Genomic DNA, 15,772 nt, shown 5'->3' on the forward strand with positions numbered 1-15,772 from the left:
GTTTGACCATCTGGTGATGTCCATGTGTAGAGTCTTCTCTTGTGTTGTTGGAAGAGGGTGTTTGCTATGACCAGACAGAAATGGTATGGACCTAACAGAAGCAGAAGATACTAAGAAGAGGTGGCAAGAATACACAGAAGAACTATACAAAAAAGATCTTCATGACCCAGATAATCACGATGGTGTGATCACTCACCTAGAGCCAGACATCCTGGAATGCGAAGTCAAGTGGGCCTTAGGAAGCATCATTACAAGCAAAGCTAGTGGAGGTGATGGAATTCCAGTTGAGCCATTTCAAATCCTAAAAGATGATGCTGTGAAAGTGCTGCACTTGATATGCCAGCAAATTTGGAAAACTCAGTAGTGGCCACAGGACTGGAAAAGGTCAGTTTTCATTTCAATCCCAAAGAAAGGCAATGCCAAAGAATGCTCAAACGACCACACAATTGCACTCATCTCACACGCTAGCAAAGTAATGCTCAAAATTCTCCAAGCCAGGCTTCAACAGTACGTGAACCATGAACTTCCAGATGTTCAAGCTGAATTTAGAAAAGGTAGTGGAAACAGAGATCAAATTGCCAACATCTGCTGGATCGTCAAAAAAGAAACAGAGTTCCAGAAAAATTTCTACTTCTGCTTTATTAATTATGCCAAAGCCTTTGACTATGTGGATCACAAAAAACTGTGGAAAATTCTTCAAGAGATGGATATACCAGACCACCTGACCTGTCTCCTGAGAAATCTGTGTGCAGATCAGGAAGCAACAGTTAGAACTGGACATGGAACAACAGACTGGTTCCAAATCAGGAAAGGAGTACATCAAGGCTGTATATTGTCACCCTGCTTATTTGACTTATATGCAGAGTACATCATGAGAAATGCTGGGCTGGATGAAACACAAGCTGAGTCAAGATTGCTGGGAGAAACGTCAATTAGATATGCAGATGACACCACCCTTATGGCAGAAAGCAAAGAAGAACTAAATAGCCTCTTCATGAAAGTGAAAGAGGAGAGTGAAAAAGTTGGCTTAAAACTCAACATTCGGAAAACTAAGATCATGGCATCTGGTCCCATCACTTCATGGCAAATAGATGGGAAAACAACGGAAACAGTGACAGTCTTTATTTTTTGGGGTTCCAAAATCACTGCAGATGGTGACTGCAGCCATGAAATTAAAAGACAATTGCTCCTTGGAAGAAAATGACCAACCTAGACAGCGTATTAAAAAGCAGAGACATTTCTTTGCCAACGAAGGTCCATCTAGTCAAAGCTTTGGTTTTTCCAGTGGTCACGTATGGATGTGAGATTTGGACTGTAAAGAAAGCTGAGCACTGAAGAATTGATGTTTTTGAACTGTGGTGTTGGAGAAGACTCTTGAGAGTCCCTTGGACTGCAACGAGATCCAACCAATCCATCCTAAAGGAGATCAGTCCTGAATATTCATTGGAAGGACTGATGTTGAAGCTGAAACTCCAATACGTTGGCCACCTGATGTGAAGAACTGACTCATTTGAGAAGACCCTGATGCTGGGAAAGATTGAAGGTGGGAGGAGAAGGGGATGACAGAGGATGAGATGGTTGGATGGCATCACTGACTCAATGGACATTAGTTTGAGTATACTCTGGGAGTTGGTGATGGACAGGGAGGCCTGGCGTGCTGCAGTCCATGGGGTTGCAAAGAGTTAGACTCGACTGAGAAACTGATCTGAACTTGGGGATGGTGGATTCATTAACCAAAGATAAAAATAATAGTGCTAGATGTAGAGGAGAGAGTTTGAGGAGATCATGAGAACAAAGGAGATGGTCTAGTTTAGGAGGTTATTTTAAAGTAAAAAGCAGAGAATTAGAGCAGAATTTTGAAAGATGAAACTCTTAACAATAATAAAGAAAACTGGAAGAGAGTCACAGAAGTCAAAGACTCTTAAAGTGGCAAATCAAATAATTTGTAGGGAGATCAAATAATTTGATTACAAAAGAGAGACCGTTGGATTTGGCAATTTAAAAGACACAGATGAGATGAATAAAATTGATGAACTCCTAGCCAAACTGATCAAGAAAAAGAAAAAGAATAGACTTACTACCAATATCAAGATTGAAAGAGGTGATATTAGTACAGATCCTACAGACATTGAGGGGCTTCCCTGATAGCTCAGTTGGTAAAGAATCTGCCTGCAATGCAGGAGACCTGGGTTCAATCCCTGGGTTGGGAAGATCCCCTGGAGAAGGGAGAGGCCACCCACACCAGTATTCTAGCCTAGAGAATTCCATGGACTGTACAGTCCATGGGGTAACAAAGAGTTAGACACAACTGAGTGACTTTCACTTTACAGACACTGACAAGATTCCATTCTATAAATTCAACAATTTAGATAAAATGCTTATCTGAATTGTTTAGATAAATCTAATCATCTAAAATATTTCCTATTCCCTGAAAAACCCAAACTACCTACACTCATTGTAAAGATGGTAATAATTGAATAATTCTATATCCATTAAGGAAATGTCAGGTGAACCTTGGGTAAGAGGAAGGGTGACTGTGCCCTGACAGTAGCCTCTCCCCCAGCCTCCAGCCCCAACCCGCCCCATCCTGGCTTGTGTCTTCTCTTTTCCTCCTGTGTGGCTCTGAACACTGCCTCTGGGCCTGGGCCTCAGCTTTCTCCCAGGCTCACCCCTTTGGCTCCTCTGTACCCAGTGCTCTACCTCTGGCCACTTGGCGAATTGTTAATTATGTTATAAGAAAGTTCCATAAATTAATTTCTTAGGGTCTTGTAGTCTCACAGTTGCTGTACTTTAATCTCAATTTCATTTAAAAATTAATCATTTTTTTTCCTGCCATTTGCTAACTATTGTGGGGCATGGGGTCACTTAATAAAATGAATTATATTTTCCAATCATAAAAAGCTTAAAAATTACTCCTTGTTTCATTATTCTATGTGAGTATATAATTGTACAGACACATGAAAGTGTTACATATGTATTCTCTCTATATATATACACATGCATATATGTCTGTAGTCATGATAGTATGCTTTGTTAATTGTATTTTCCACTTAATATAGCAGCTCATCCACCTTTCAGATCTATTTTGTTGATTTTCGTGGCTGTGTGGCGTTTCATTGTGTGAAATGCCACATCATGTGGCTTTACTAAAGTTCACTGAAGTATTCCTTGTTTATGGAAATGTGTCTTCTTTTTTTCTATAACATGTGATGCTGTGGTAATGTTATTTTTGTCTGTAGTATAGATACCTAGAAGTGGAATTTCTGGGTAAGGTTGCTTTAATACTAAAAATTTAAAATAGATACTACCAAATTATTCGACCAAAATAATCACGTCGATTTATATCCTAACCAACAGTCTCATTTTCTTGCATTCTTGCTAATGGCGGATGTTTCACTTATTAAAACTGTCTGCAGTAGAACAATAGTTTGTTTTTTAATTTGCATTAATCCAAATATTTGTGGGTTTCAGTGCCATTTTACAGGTTCCATATTAAATGAAGAAAATAGTTGCATTTAAAATAACTTCTAGTTTAGACAGATGATTAAACGTGTACATTGAAAGCAGACAGTTCTTTGGGGGAGGTTGGAGGGGAACAGTTACAGATGAATTAGCACATTTTTAAGCCTTTTCTTTTTTTACTTACTAGATGACCAGTTTGTTATAAAAGGGCATGACCTGGGTACAGCCAGATGGACGAGATGCACAGGGCAGGATGTGGGGAAGGGCTCAGGGCTTCCATGCCTTCTCCAGTCTCCCCAGACCTGCACACTCCGAATTCTCTTAAAATGTATACAAAAAGCATATGGAATTTGGATTGTGCAAATTGTTATTTCCTTGGGGAATTTTCTTGGGGAATGTTTTTTTGACGTAGATATTCATCAAGACATTATTGTAATGAGATAAATCCAATGCTGACATTGACATGTACTGAAGCTGCCTATCTCAAAATGCCCTATTTCTGATGTATGCGTGGGGGGGAGGGGGGAGGGGATGAGTGGAGTAAGCGAGAGAGATTAAGAGGTAAAAATATCCAGTTACAAAATAAATGAATTATGGGGGAGAAAAATCACCTGTTTCTTCCACTGTGTAAAAAGTAATTGGCATCTTGGCTAACTCAGTGATGCGGCTCCTGCCACCTTGGGACGCAGGTGGCTGGAGAAACTGGGTATAGAATGTGCCCCGCCCAGTGCTGGCTCCTAGAAGCACATGGAAACTGGGGGTCAGGAGCTGGTCTCCCCAGTTCTTGTCTTCCCACCTCCTTCTTCCTTTCTTCCTTTTACTCTTGCAAACTTGAGTGTTAGGAATGCTGACCTTCCTGCTGACAGGCTGCCCCCAGCCTGAACTAAACCTCCCATTTCCTTTCCCTGCGGTCTTGCTTATTTAGCCTCCCTCCGAGAGTGAACTGTCCAGGAAATCTGCCAAAAGCAGTTCACGAGAGGAATGTGGTCCTGGTGGCCAAGAGATGACAGGGGGTGCTTTGTAGTGAGGAAGGGATGCTTATAAGAAGAGACTTTGGGGTGTAGCACTGAAATGTAGAGGTGATTATGGTGTCATGAGAATTGGTGTTTTTGCTTGCAGAGAGGGCGGGTGACACATCTTAGGAGGTCCTGCATCCACAGTGTCCCAATTCGAGTTTTGACACCTGCAGGTGTCGGACTTCAGGTATCTGGAAACGGCACTCATGTGGACAAGCTCCCTCCTTAACGATGCAGGAAAAAACCATGTTGGAGTCAGATGGGTGTGGCCACGCATCCACTTAGGCTGCCTCATTTCTGGTTTCCCCTACATTTATTTTCTGACATCTGTTTCATCTGTTGTTACTTGCACTGATAATTAATGGTGAAGAACACAGTCCTTAAGACACCAAACCAGTGAAGGGTTTGGGAATATGATTATACTTTTGCTGTTTACCTAGCAGCATATTCAGAGCCAGCACACGGACGTGATCATCCCCAGTCCCGTTTCTTTGACACACCCGTGTTGTGCTGTAGTGTCCCCCTCTACTTAGAAACTAATTATCAAAGTTACTGTTCTGTATTTTGTATAATATATGAAGCAAAGCCCAGCTGCTTCTAGACACATCTTTATAACCTATCATGGACTTGATTCATCACTGCTGGTGGATTTGAGATGTTCTCAGATGCAGAAACTATTGGAATGGGCTTTCTGGGAAGAAACCTACCTTTTTCAAGTCTTCATGGGAATGGGAGAGTACTTACCGAGGAAAGGAATATAATTGTGCTGTCAATCAGGGTTGTAAAGTAACTTAAAGTTTCCTTAATATAGTACTGCTTTTTTTTTGCTAATAACAGAAATTAAGTTAGGTCAGCATTATTGCTACTTAAAATAGATGAAAAAATTAGGACTTTTAAGATTGGTGTTTTTAAAATGCTAACTTTTCACCTTTTAAAGCAGTTATTTTTATTAAGCATTTGATAGTCTCATGATTTTTTAGGAATCCACTTAAGCTTGACTTCTAAGCAATTTCATGTAAATAAACATTCTGATGTTTGAGTGATAAATATACTAAAGCGTTCAAAAACAATGTGTGGAGCAGTTTGGAATTTCCCCACTGGTCTTCTTGGGTCCTGATAAGTGACCCAGCAGATATAATTTGGTTCACAATCCAACTGGAGCAGAGACGTGCCAACATAGATCAGATCGCAGTGGTGGAAGTTCAGGAGCCTCTAGTTGGCCTCAAATGTGCTTTGAAGTCATCCTGAAGTCCTCCACAACTTGTTAAAATCATGACATTTTCCAATGAGCAGAGGCTAAAGGGTTCCAAAACCCATTTTAAAGTTTTGAATGAATATACAGTTTAGAAATGATGGATTTGATTCTCCTAGAGAAGACCACTAGAGGTCACAAGAGATCTTGGAAAGAAAAAGGTGCTTTGTTGTACACATCTGAATAAAAAGAAAAATCTGGGTGCCAAGTTGGCACCTACTGTAGGTTCTCCAACTCCAAATTAAAATCAATTGTGTTAGGGGTTGGTTAAAGCAAAATACACGGCATTCTTTAGCACTACCTCTAAACTGGATTCTCTGAATTTTTCTGTCTTCACTGATTTCTTAAAGAATGTTGTTTAGTCACAAAGTCTTGTCCAACTCTTTGTGACCCATGGACTGTAGCCCTCCAGGCTCCTCTGTCCATGGGATTTCCAGGCAAGAATACTGGAGTGGGTTGCAATTTCCTCCTCCAGGGGATCGAAGTGCATCTCCTGCATTGCCAGGTGGGTTCTTTCCCGCTGAGCCACCAGGGATGCCCCCTCTTAAAGAATATGCACACATATATGCACGCACTCTCAGGCTTGAAGAAATACAATATTTATGGCATTTAAAGTGACATCAGAATCTCTTTTCCAATGGCACATTTTCAAGTCTCGCTAATGACATGCAGATCCTTTCCGGTTGTGGCAGATGCCTTCAGACGGCAGAGAGAAGGCCAAGCCAGTATCCCAAACACAAAGGTGGGCTGGAGCCGTCGTTTACAGCCTGTAAGCATGAGCTTTCCATCTATGCGTTCACAGTTTCTTTGCTGGCGAGGAAACAATGTGCACCTCCCTGTCCAGGGAAGCCTCCTGAGGGCTCTCTTCCACACTTGTGATGCCACAGAAGAGGGGTCAGGATACTGAGGGAGCCACCTGCCACCAAGGGACCATGCCAGCAGCTGGGCCAGTGCCCTGGGGTCTGGCATCACACTGTTCCTTGAAACCCCCCTCGCTAACACGGAGGAGGTGGGGAGTGAGCCTGTTCTTCCTTCTCCCCACCTCCCAGGAAGCCAGCAAGAGCCTCCAGGTCCCTGTCCTCCTTCACCTTGCCTTCTCCAGGGCTTCCAGTGTCCTGAGAGGCTGTTGATTTCCTTCAGCTTTGGATTCCACCCCGCTTTCATCTGGCATGGTTCTGAGTCTGATGGGCATTTAGGGGCCTGAGGGATCAAACCAGTTTCTATGGGAAGGGCCTTTTGTTTCCTCCAAACAGGTTAAAATAAAATAGTCCATAACTAGTTCCATAACATGGGGATCATCGTCTACTCCAAACCTCATAACGGCTGCAAGCTCTAAAGGAAGGTTACTCCTTACTCAGTAGCATCTTCCCCGATGTGTCAATACTTTGTGTGGATCAACTGTAACCTTCAGAGTCATCACCACCTAAACACTGGGGGTCATGGAGGTGCTGGCCACGTGGCCCTGCCGTGCCCAACGGCTCCACGAGAAGTGGCTTTCCTCCTATCTGAGTGGCAAAGTGAAAGTGAAAGTTGCTCAGTTGTGTCGGACTCTTTGCGACCCCATGGACTGTAACCTCACAGGCTCCTCTGTTCATGGAATTCTCCAGACGAGAATGCTGGAGTAGGTTACCATTTCTTTCTCCAGAGGATCTTCTCCACGCAGGGAACGAACTCAGGTCTCCTGCATTGCAGGCAGAGTCTTTACCTTCTGAGCAGGCAGGGCACAAATTTAAACCCTTTCCTGAATGAGTTGTTTTCGTTAGCTGGGGTGTCTTATTTCCAAGGGGCTAGACTTTGTCACATGCCATTTGAGACTACGAGAGGCTGATGTCATACTTTATCATTAGCACTGGGGCTGATGCAAGAGCATAAACCATCGATTACCCCAAGGAGCATGCTTGCAGAACAGGTTCCTCTTTATACATTTTGGGGATGGGCTTAAGGGAGAGACTCTTCAGAGCTCCACAACTTGGATGTTTTCTTCTTTTTCCCAGAAGAATAAGTACTGAGGTGTGATTATGGATCACTTTGTTCACAGGCTGCCGAGGGCTCATGATTAGGCATTCGGCCCTGGGTCTCTCTGAACCTTTATTCTTGATTTTTATACCATAAAGTAGTGTTTTTGTGTCCATCATATGGATAAAAGACCATGGTACTCAGTTGATTTTGGAGTTCTCTGAGTGATAGCTGTCTCTATTCTCTTAAAATGATTAGAATATTGAATTACTTTCACATAATTTAAAATAATTACCTCTTGGAAGAAAAGCTATGACCAACCTAGACAGCATATTAAAAAGCAGAGACATTACTTTGCCGACAAAAGTCCATCTAGTCAAAGCTGTGGATTTTCCAGTAGTCATGTATGGATATGAGAGTTGGACCATAAAGAAAGGTGAGTACTGAAGAATTAATGCTTTTGAACTGTGGTGTTAGAGAAGACTCTTGAGAGTCCCTTGGACTGCAAAGAGATCCAACCAGTCCATCCTAAAGGAAATCAATCCTGAATATTCATTGGAAGGACTGATGTTGAAGCTGAAACTCCAATACCTTGGCCACCTGATGCAAAGAACTGACTCATCTGAAAAGACTCTGATGCTGGGAAAGATTGAAGGCAGGAGAAGAAGGAGATGACAGAGGATGAGACGGTTGGATGACATCACCGACTTGATGGACATGAGTTTGAGCAAGCTCCAGGAGTTGGTGATGGACAGGGAAGCCTGGTGTGCTGCAGTCCATGGGGTCACATAGAGTCAGGCACAACTGAGCGACTGAACTGAACTGAGCTAATACTGGGACTTCCCTGGTGGTCCAGGCACTAACGATTTTGCAGTCTCAATGCAGGGGGACCCCGGTTCAATCCCTGGTCAGAGAACTAGATCCCATATGCTGCAACTAGGAGTTCACATGCTGCAACTAAGACCCGGCACAGTCTAAATGATAAATCAATATTTTTTAAATTCTTAAAAAAAATATTGGTGGGAACTTTAATTTTTGGCAAGATATTGAAAATGGATTTGTTGTCTATTCTCGCCTAGAATCTATCATTGAGGACTCTGTTTACAGAGAAAAGCCACCTCTGTTAGCAGCGCCCTTTTGCAGGCTGTGGTGTGGGGAAGGGAGGGGTGTCCTGAATGCAGTGGGGCCTTCTTGGCTCTCCCAGCAGAGGGCTTGGACACTCAGATAGAGGTTGCCAGCAGGGGTTTCGGAGTATGTCGGATGGTGGGAGGGGGGTGGTGGGTGGCATGTGAAGTCGTCCATAGCAGATGCCGCCAGGGGCTGAATGCCTGCGAGAGAGTAACCTTGAGGGCGTCCCGTGTCTGCATGCTGTACTCCGCCCCCCCAACTCTCCTCGTCTCTGCCCTCCTACAGGTGAGACCCCAAGGCCACACAGTGAGGAGACCTGGGCAGGAGTCTCAGAAGGGGAGTCCGAGGCAGGCTGGAGGGCTGGGGTGGGCTCACTCCCCAGAGGGCCCCCCTCGGACAACATAGCCACTCCTGGCAGACAGGTCTAGCGATGGCACCCCCAGAGCCGTCAGTGTCTGTGGTGGGGGGAGTCCCTTCCATGTTGGCTGTCACTGTTGCCCCTGGGCTATGGGCTCCAGGGTGTGCAGACGTCAAAGGTCAAACAAAGCAGGACTCTGATAAGGACAGATTTTAATCCTAAGTAACCACTGGGAGAGAACTCCATTGGGAGTGCGGTCCAGGGTGGACCAAACTCAGCTTTCATTTGTACAGAGGTGACTGGGCCTTCTGAAGTGAAAATACAGGAAAATAAAACACGAAGGAAGGGAGGAGAGGAGGGAGAAAGAAATCTGGAGTTTATATGATCAGTTTATCCTGGAGGAATTTAAAACATTGGATCCAAGAGTTATTCTTTTGATTATATATTGTGATTTACAGAAAGGGAAGACAGTCTGCTTATATGAACAATGGAGAATAAAAGGAGAACTCAAGTAACATTATCAAGATCTCATAAGAAAACTGAACTCTGCATCATCTTTTAAAAATTCAAACTGTAATAATTTGAATTCTGAGGGTATTGTAAAGACACTTCATAGAGATACAGATCAAGAAAAATTATATTTTAAAATTTTCTTTATAAAAAAATAAAAAAATAAAATTTCCTTATAGCTAATAGTTGGAGTAAAATAAAGCAACTTAATGTTATGATGATTGTTTCTCATAGAAATGTTTTTATTCTAAAAAGATTTTTTTATAATGACAAATTATGCAGTATCTAAGAGAAGAAGAAAACTGCATAGAAGACCCAAAGGAAAAAAGACTGAAATTTAAATTCGGGCAGTGATCTTATTCTTTAAGTTCTTATTTAGAATCAATATATTGGTATTTTCTTGTAATATAAAATAGCAATTATGACTGAGAAAATTATCTGGTGTTGTCAGGGGGTGAACTATTCTCCTGTATTAGATATTTGACTAAAACAAACCAATTATATGCTATGAACTCCAAAGTAGTAGAAATAATGCATTACATACAATAATAGATATATATTAGCTACAATGTAATTTAAAATCTGTTGAAACAGAAAATACTGTGAAGTATGCTTGTGATCATATCTAATGAACATCAATTAACCTGTAGAAGCAAATAGAAGTCATTCCAGGCAAAAGGACATATGCTCATTCATATCAATCTGTATCTGTATAAAATAAAATGGGCTTTATCGAAAATTTTTTAAAAAGACAGAGTGAAAATGAGAGAGCCCTTATGAGACTCATCTGAGTGTGGAAGCCAGGCTCCTGCCCTCCTGCAGACGTTGGGTGATGGGGTAACCATAGATGTGGGCTGGAACAAGCTGGAAATTCTCCTGGCAACCTGAACTTGCTCAGGCAGGCGCTTTAAGGCAGTCTCACATCATCCTAGGGACGTGGCCTTGAGCTGTCCTTAGTAACTGCTAGTATTTGTTCAGATATTCAGGCCAGGGCTCAGGCTTAGTCAAGAAGAGACTTTGAGTGTCGCAGGTCAGAGTCTGGTCAAGGGGAGAGTCTTTGTCATTCATTAGATGGAGCTGCTAGTAACATCAAAAAGAACATACTAGAAGTTAGAGTGGGATGTCTTCCTGACCCAGGGAACAAACCTGCATCTCTTATGTCTCTTGCATTGGCAGGTGGCTTCTTTACCACTAGTGCCACCTGGGAAGCCCCATGAGATGGCAGAGTAATGAAAGAAGAGGGGGGATAAAGGGTAGTAGCTAAGTCAGTTATATGAGAAAAGCAATACAAATATGGAACATTTTTAAAAGAAAAGGACCAGGAAAATGTATAAGAATATCCTAGACAGGAAAACTAAAATAGTGTTAATCAAGAATCTGCTACAAAGAAGAAACAAACAAGTAATATGGCAGCAAAATGAAAGCCAAGGGCCAGCACCACTGTGCTGCCATGAACTTGGTTCTTGGGTCTCCCATCCCCGCCCACACTGGGGGTCAGGGTCATGGTAGGCAGTCCTGGGAAGGAGGCTTGAGGTAGTCGTGCCCCGGGTAGGGAGCAGAGCTTCGTTACCTGCAAACCAGCATCTCCTCCTCCACGGAAGTAGGCATCTCAGGAGTAAGGGCACCGTGGGCCCCTTGAGGAAATAGTCTTTATCATAGTCATTCCCAGAACCTTTACATCTTAGCTGTGATAATCCATGAGGGACCCTATAGCGGAAAAGTGTTTTTAGATTATGGTTTTCTTCTAAGGGAAGGAAGGGGCTGCTGGGAGCAGTGTTGTAGAAACAGTACTCCTTGAAACACACAAGGGAGGTGCTGTGCCCATCTTCCTGTCCTTTGGCTCACGAGCGATGCTGCGCCTGCATTCTGCACCCAGCTGGTGAACGTGTCCCTTCTGCCTGGAACAGCCCACCTCCAGGTCTCGACATAGCTTCCTCCCCATCTCTCCATTCGGGTCTCACTCAGGTCTCCCATCCCTGACCCCTTGGCCCCATCACTCTCCATCCCAAAGCAATGGTCGCACTTTGAAATGTTCCAGGATACTTACTTGTTACATTCTTGTCTATTCTCCCCATTATGATGTAAGTCCATTTCTTGGGCGTGTTGCTCTATCCCTGGCATTTAGGACAGGGTCAAAGGAGCAGATGGAGGAACCAACACTGATTTAGGCCTTTTCCTTTGACAGGGTGGAAGATCACGACGACCTCATGCCAATATTCCTGCACCACGACACCATCCTGAAGGAGACGTACGGCGAGTACTTCCTGGCTGAGCTCATCGAGGCCCAAGACGAGGAGAATCACGCTGTTGTGTGTGAGGTGCGTGATAACTCACCTGGGGCCCGCCCGGGAGAGGGGTGAGAGGGGGGCAGCCCTGGTCCTGGTTCAAGGAACATCCTTGGAGCCATGACATCACCCGCTTCCCCAGGGTTCCCGCTTTAGGTTTTTCAGGTTTTACGAGGCCCTCCCAGGTGCTCAGTCTTAACAGGTTCAGGCCTGAACTAGACACAGCTGACTCCAAGTTCCTAGAAAACAACTTGGGCAAACATCTTATCATTTGGGCTACGTGCCTCTTGGCGGATGTGCAAGTCGTTTGTATGGGTAGCAACAGTTAAGGCGAGCTTAATCAGTGATGGCGGGCCCCGGGTGTGATGGATTTAACTGATTATTACTCAGTTTCAAAAGGTGAATTCTATCTCAGAAAAAATTCCTGATGCCAGGTTGCAGTCAGAACAATGAAATCAGTCTTTTGGGGGTAGAGCACATCAGTATTTTGAAAACGCTCCCCGTATACTTCCCATATGCCTCCCAGGTGGTGAAACATTGATCTACATGATGGAAGAAGACACATTGGGAGAAGGCCAGGATGGGGACTTTCCCTGGTGGTCCAGTGGTTAAGACTTCACCTTCCACTGCAGGGGATGCAGATTCAATCCCTAGTTGGGGAACTAAGATCCCATATATCTTGTGGCCAAAAAACCAAAACGTAAAACACAAGCAGTATTGTAACAAATTCAATAAAGACTAAAAATGGTCCACATCAAAAAAAAAAAAAAAAAATCTTAAAAAAAGAATAAGATGAGTTTAGATGTTCATAGAGATTTAGTTTCAGGTGAGAACTGGCCTTAAAAATTAGATTCAGATGTACTGGTCCATGTATAGTTGTTTCTTCTGCATTGAAAGACTTAAATTTTTTTTTTTTTTTAATTTTTTTTTTCCTCATATTTAGGTTTATGTGTTGTCTTTTAAGGACGTTTGTTCAAATATTGTCATTTGACTTTTGGCTCCAGGCTAGTGACAGAAGGAAGGGTCAGGAAGCATTTGGTTCCAGCAGCACCATTTTGAAGAACCACATCTTACACAATGAGTCAAAAACTGTGTGTGTGTGTGTATGTGCTGAGTTGCGTCCGACCCTGCGGCCCCAGGGACTGTAACCCTCGAGGTTCCTCTGGCCATGGAATTTTCCAGGCAAGAATAAGAGAGTGGGTTGCCATTTCCTACTCCAGGGGATCTTCCCAACCCTGGGATCGAACCCCCATCTCCTGAGTCTCCTGAGAAGACTCAAGACATTTACCATCTGAGAAGCCCTGATAGTTAAAATGATTCATACAGGCCCAAATGAGCTTTTAATGGTCCCACGGTACCCATCCAGCTAAGTCAGTTCTTTGTTTTTTAGAGAAGGCATTTATTTATGTGTTTACTTTTCCAGCTTTATTGAGATGTTATGACGTATGACATTGTGTAGGATTAAGGTGTACAGTGTGTTAGTCTGATGTACTTATTTTGCAAAGTGATCACCAGCATGGCGTGAGCCAGCACCTCCATTACATTACAGAATTATTTTTTTTTTTCTCAGTTTTTTTTTTTTTTTCCAGTGGGTTTTGTCATACATTGATATGAATCAGCCATAGATTTACACGTATTCCCAATCCCGATCCCCCCTCCCACCTCCCTCTCCACCCGATTCCTCTGGGTCTTCCCAGTGCACCAGGCCGGAGCACTTGTCTCATGCATCCCACCTGGGCTGGTGATCTGCTTCACCATAGATAGTATACATGCTGTTCTTTTGAAATATCCCACCCTCACATTCTCCCACAAAGTTCAAAAGTCTGTTCTGTATTTCTGTGTCTCTTTTTCTGTTTTGCATATAGGGTTATCGTTACCATCTTTCTAAATTCCATATATATGTGTTAGTATGCTGTAATGTTCTTTATCTTTCTGGCTTACTTCACTCTGTATAAGGGGCTCCAGCTTCATCCATCTCATTAGGACTGGTTCAAATGAATTCTTTTTAATGGCTGAGTAATATTCCATGGTGTATATGTACCACAGCTTCCTTATCCATTCGTCTGCTGATGGGCATCTAGGTTGCTTCCATGTCCTGGCTATTATAAACAGTGCTGCGATGAACATTGGGGTGCACGTGTCTCTTTCAGATCTGGTTTCCTCAGTGTGTATGCCCAGAAGTGGGATTGCTGGGTCATATGGCAGTTCTATTTCCAGTTTTTTAAGGAATCTCCACACTGTTTTCCATAGCGGCTGTACTAGTTTGCATTCCCACCAACAGTGTAAGAGGGTTCCCTTTTCTCCACACCCTCTCCAGCATTTATTGCTTGTAGACTTTTGGATAGCAGCCATCCTGACTGGCGTGTAATGGTACCTCATTGTGGTTTTGATTTGCATTTCTCTAATAATGAGTGACGTTGAGCATCTTTTCATGTGTTTGTTAGCCATCTGTATGTCTTCTTTGGAGAAATGTCTGTTTAGTTCTTTGGCCCATTTTTTGATTGGGTCATTTATTTTTCTGGAATTGAGCTTCAGGAGTTGCTTGTATATTTTTGAGATTAATCCTTTGTCTGTTTCTTCATTTGCTATTATTTTCTCCCAATCTGAGGGCTGTCTTTTCACCTTACTTATAGTTTCCTTTGTAGTGCAAAAGCTTTTAAGTTTCATTAGGTCCCATTTGTTTAGTTTTGCTTTTATTTCCAATATTCTGGGAGGTGGAAATACAAAAAACCTCGAATAGCCAAAGTAATCTTGAGAAAGAAGAATGGAACTGGAGGAATCAACCTGCCTGACTTCAGACTCTACTACAAAGCCACAGTCATCAAGACAGTATGGTACTGGCACAAAGACAGAAATATAGATCAATGGAACAGAATAGAAAGCCCAGAGATAAATCCACGAACCTATGGACACCTTATCTTTGACAAAGGAGGCAAGGATATACAATGGAAAAAAGACAACCTCTTCAACAAGTGGTGCTGGGAAAACTGGTCAACCACTTGTAAAAGAATGAAACTAGAACACTTTCTAACACCATACACAAAAATAAACTCAAAATGGATTAAAGATCTAAATGTCAGACCAGAAACTATAAAACTCCTAGAGGAGAACATAGGCAAAACACTCTCCGACATAAATCACGGAATTATTAATACCATTTTCTTTTGTGGTGAAAACATTTAAGATCTACCTCTTAACCACTCCCAGGTATATAATACAGTGTTATTAGCTGTAATCATCATGCTGTACATTAGATGCCCAGAACTTATTCATGTTATACCTGGAAATTTGTATCCTTTGATCAATAGCTCCTGATTCAGTCTAGGTAGCTTCTCTGTTTCTGGGAATTTGTCTGTTTCTTTCAGGTTATCCAATTTGTTGGTATATAATTAATCATAGTAATCTCTTATCCTTTGTATCCATGGCATCAGTTTTAACACCTACTCTTCCATTTCAGATTTTGAGTGTTCTCTCTTTTTCTTAGTTAGTCTAGCTAACAGGTTGTCAATTTTGTTTATCTTTTAAAAATACAGCTCTAAGTTTTGCAGATCTTTTTTATTACTCTTCTGGTCTCTCTTTCATTTATTTCTGCTCTGCTCTTTGTTAATTTCTTCCTTCTGCTAATTTTGGGCTTCTTAATTTGTTCTTCTTTTTCTAGTTCCTTGAGGTTGTAAAGTTAGGTTGTGTATTTGAAATGTTACTTTTTTTTGGTTAATGTAGGCATTTACTATTATAAACTTACCTCTTAGAACTGCTTTTTGCAGTATCCTGTAAATTTTGGTTTGTTGTATTTCCACTTTTGTTT

At 42.4% G+C, this 15,772-nt stretch overlaps 1 protein-coding gene across 1 annotated transcript in view; it reads left to right on the forward strand.

Annotated features, from left to right (window-relative positions):
- CFAP61 (cilia and flagella associated protein 61) overlaps nt 1-15,772 on the forward strand; it is a 242,944-nt gene that overhangs the window by 18,031 nt on the left and 209,141 nt on the right. The window contains exon 7 of the mRNA XM_043882897.1: nt 11,868-12,000. Within this exon, the coding sequence (XP_043738832.1) occupies nt 11,868-12,000 (133 nt within the window). The remainder of the gene's footprint in view (nt 1-11,867; nt 12,001-15,772) is intronic.

The sequence above is a fragment of the Cervus elaphus genome, chromosome 23, assembly GCF_910594005.1.
Source record: "Cervus elaphus chromosome 23, mCerEla1.1, whole genome shotgun sequence".
Taxonomy (NCBI): domain Eukaryota; kingdom Metazoa; phylum Chordata; class Mammalia; order Artiodactyla; family Cervidae; genus Cervus; species Cervus elaphus.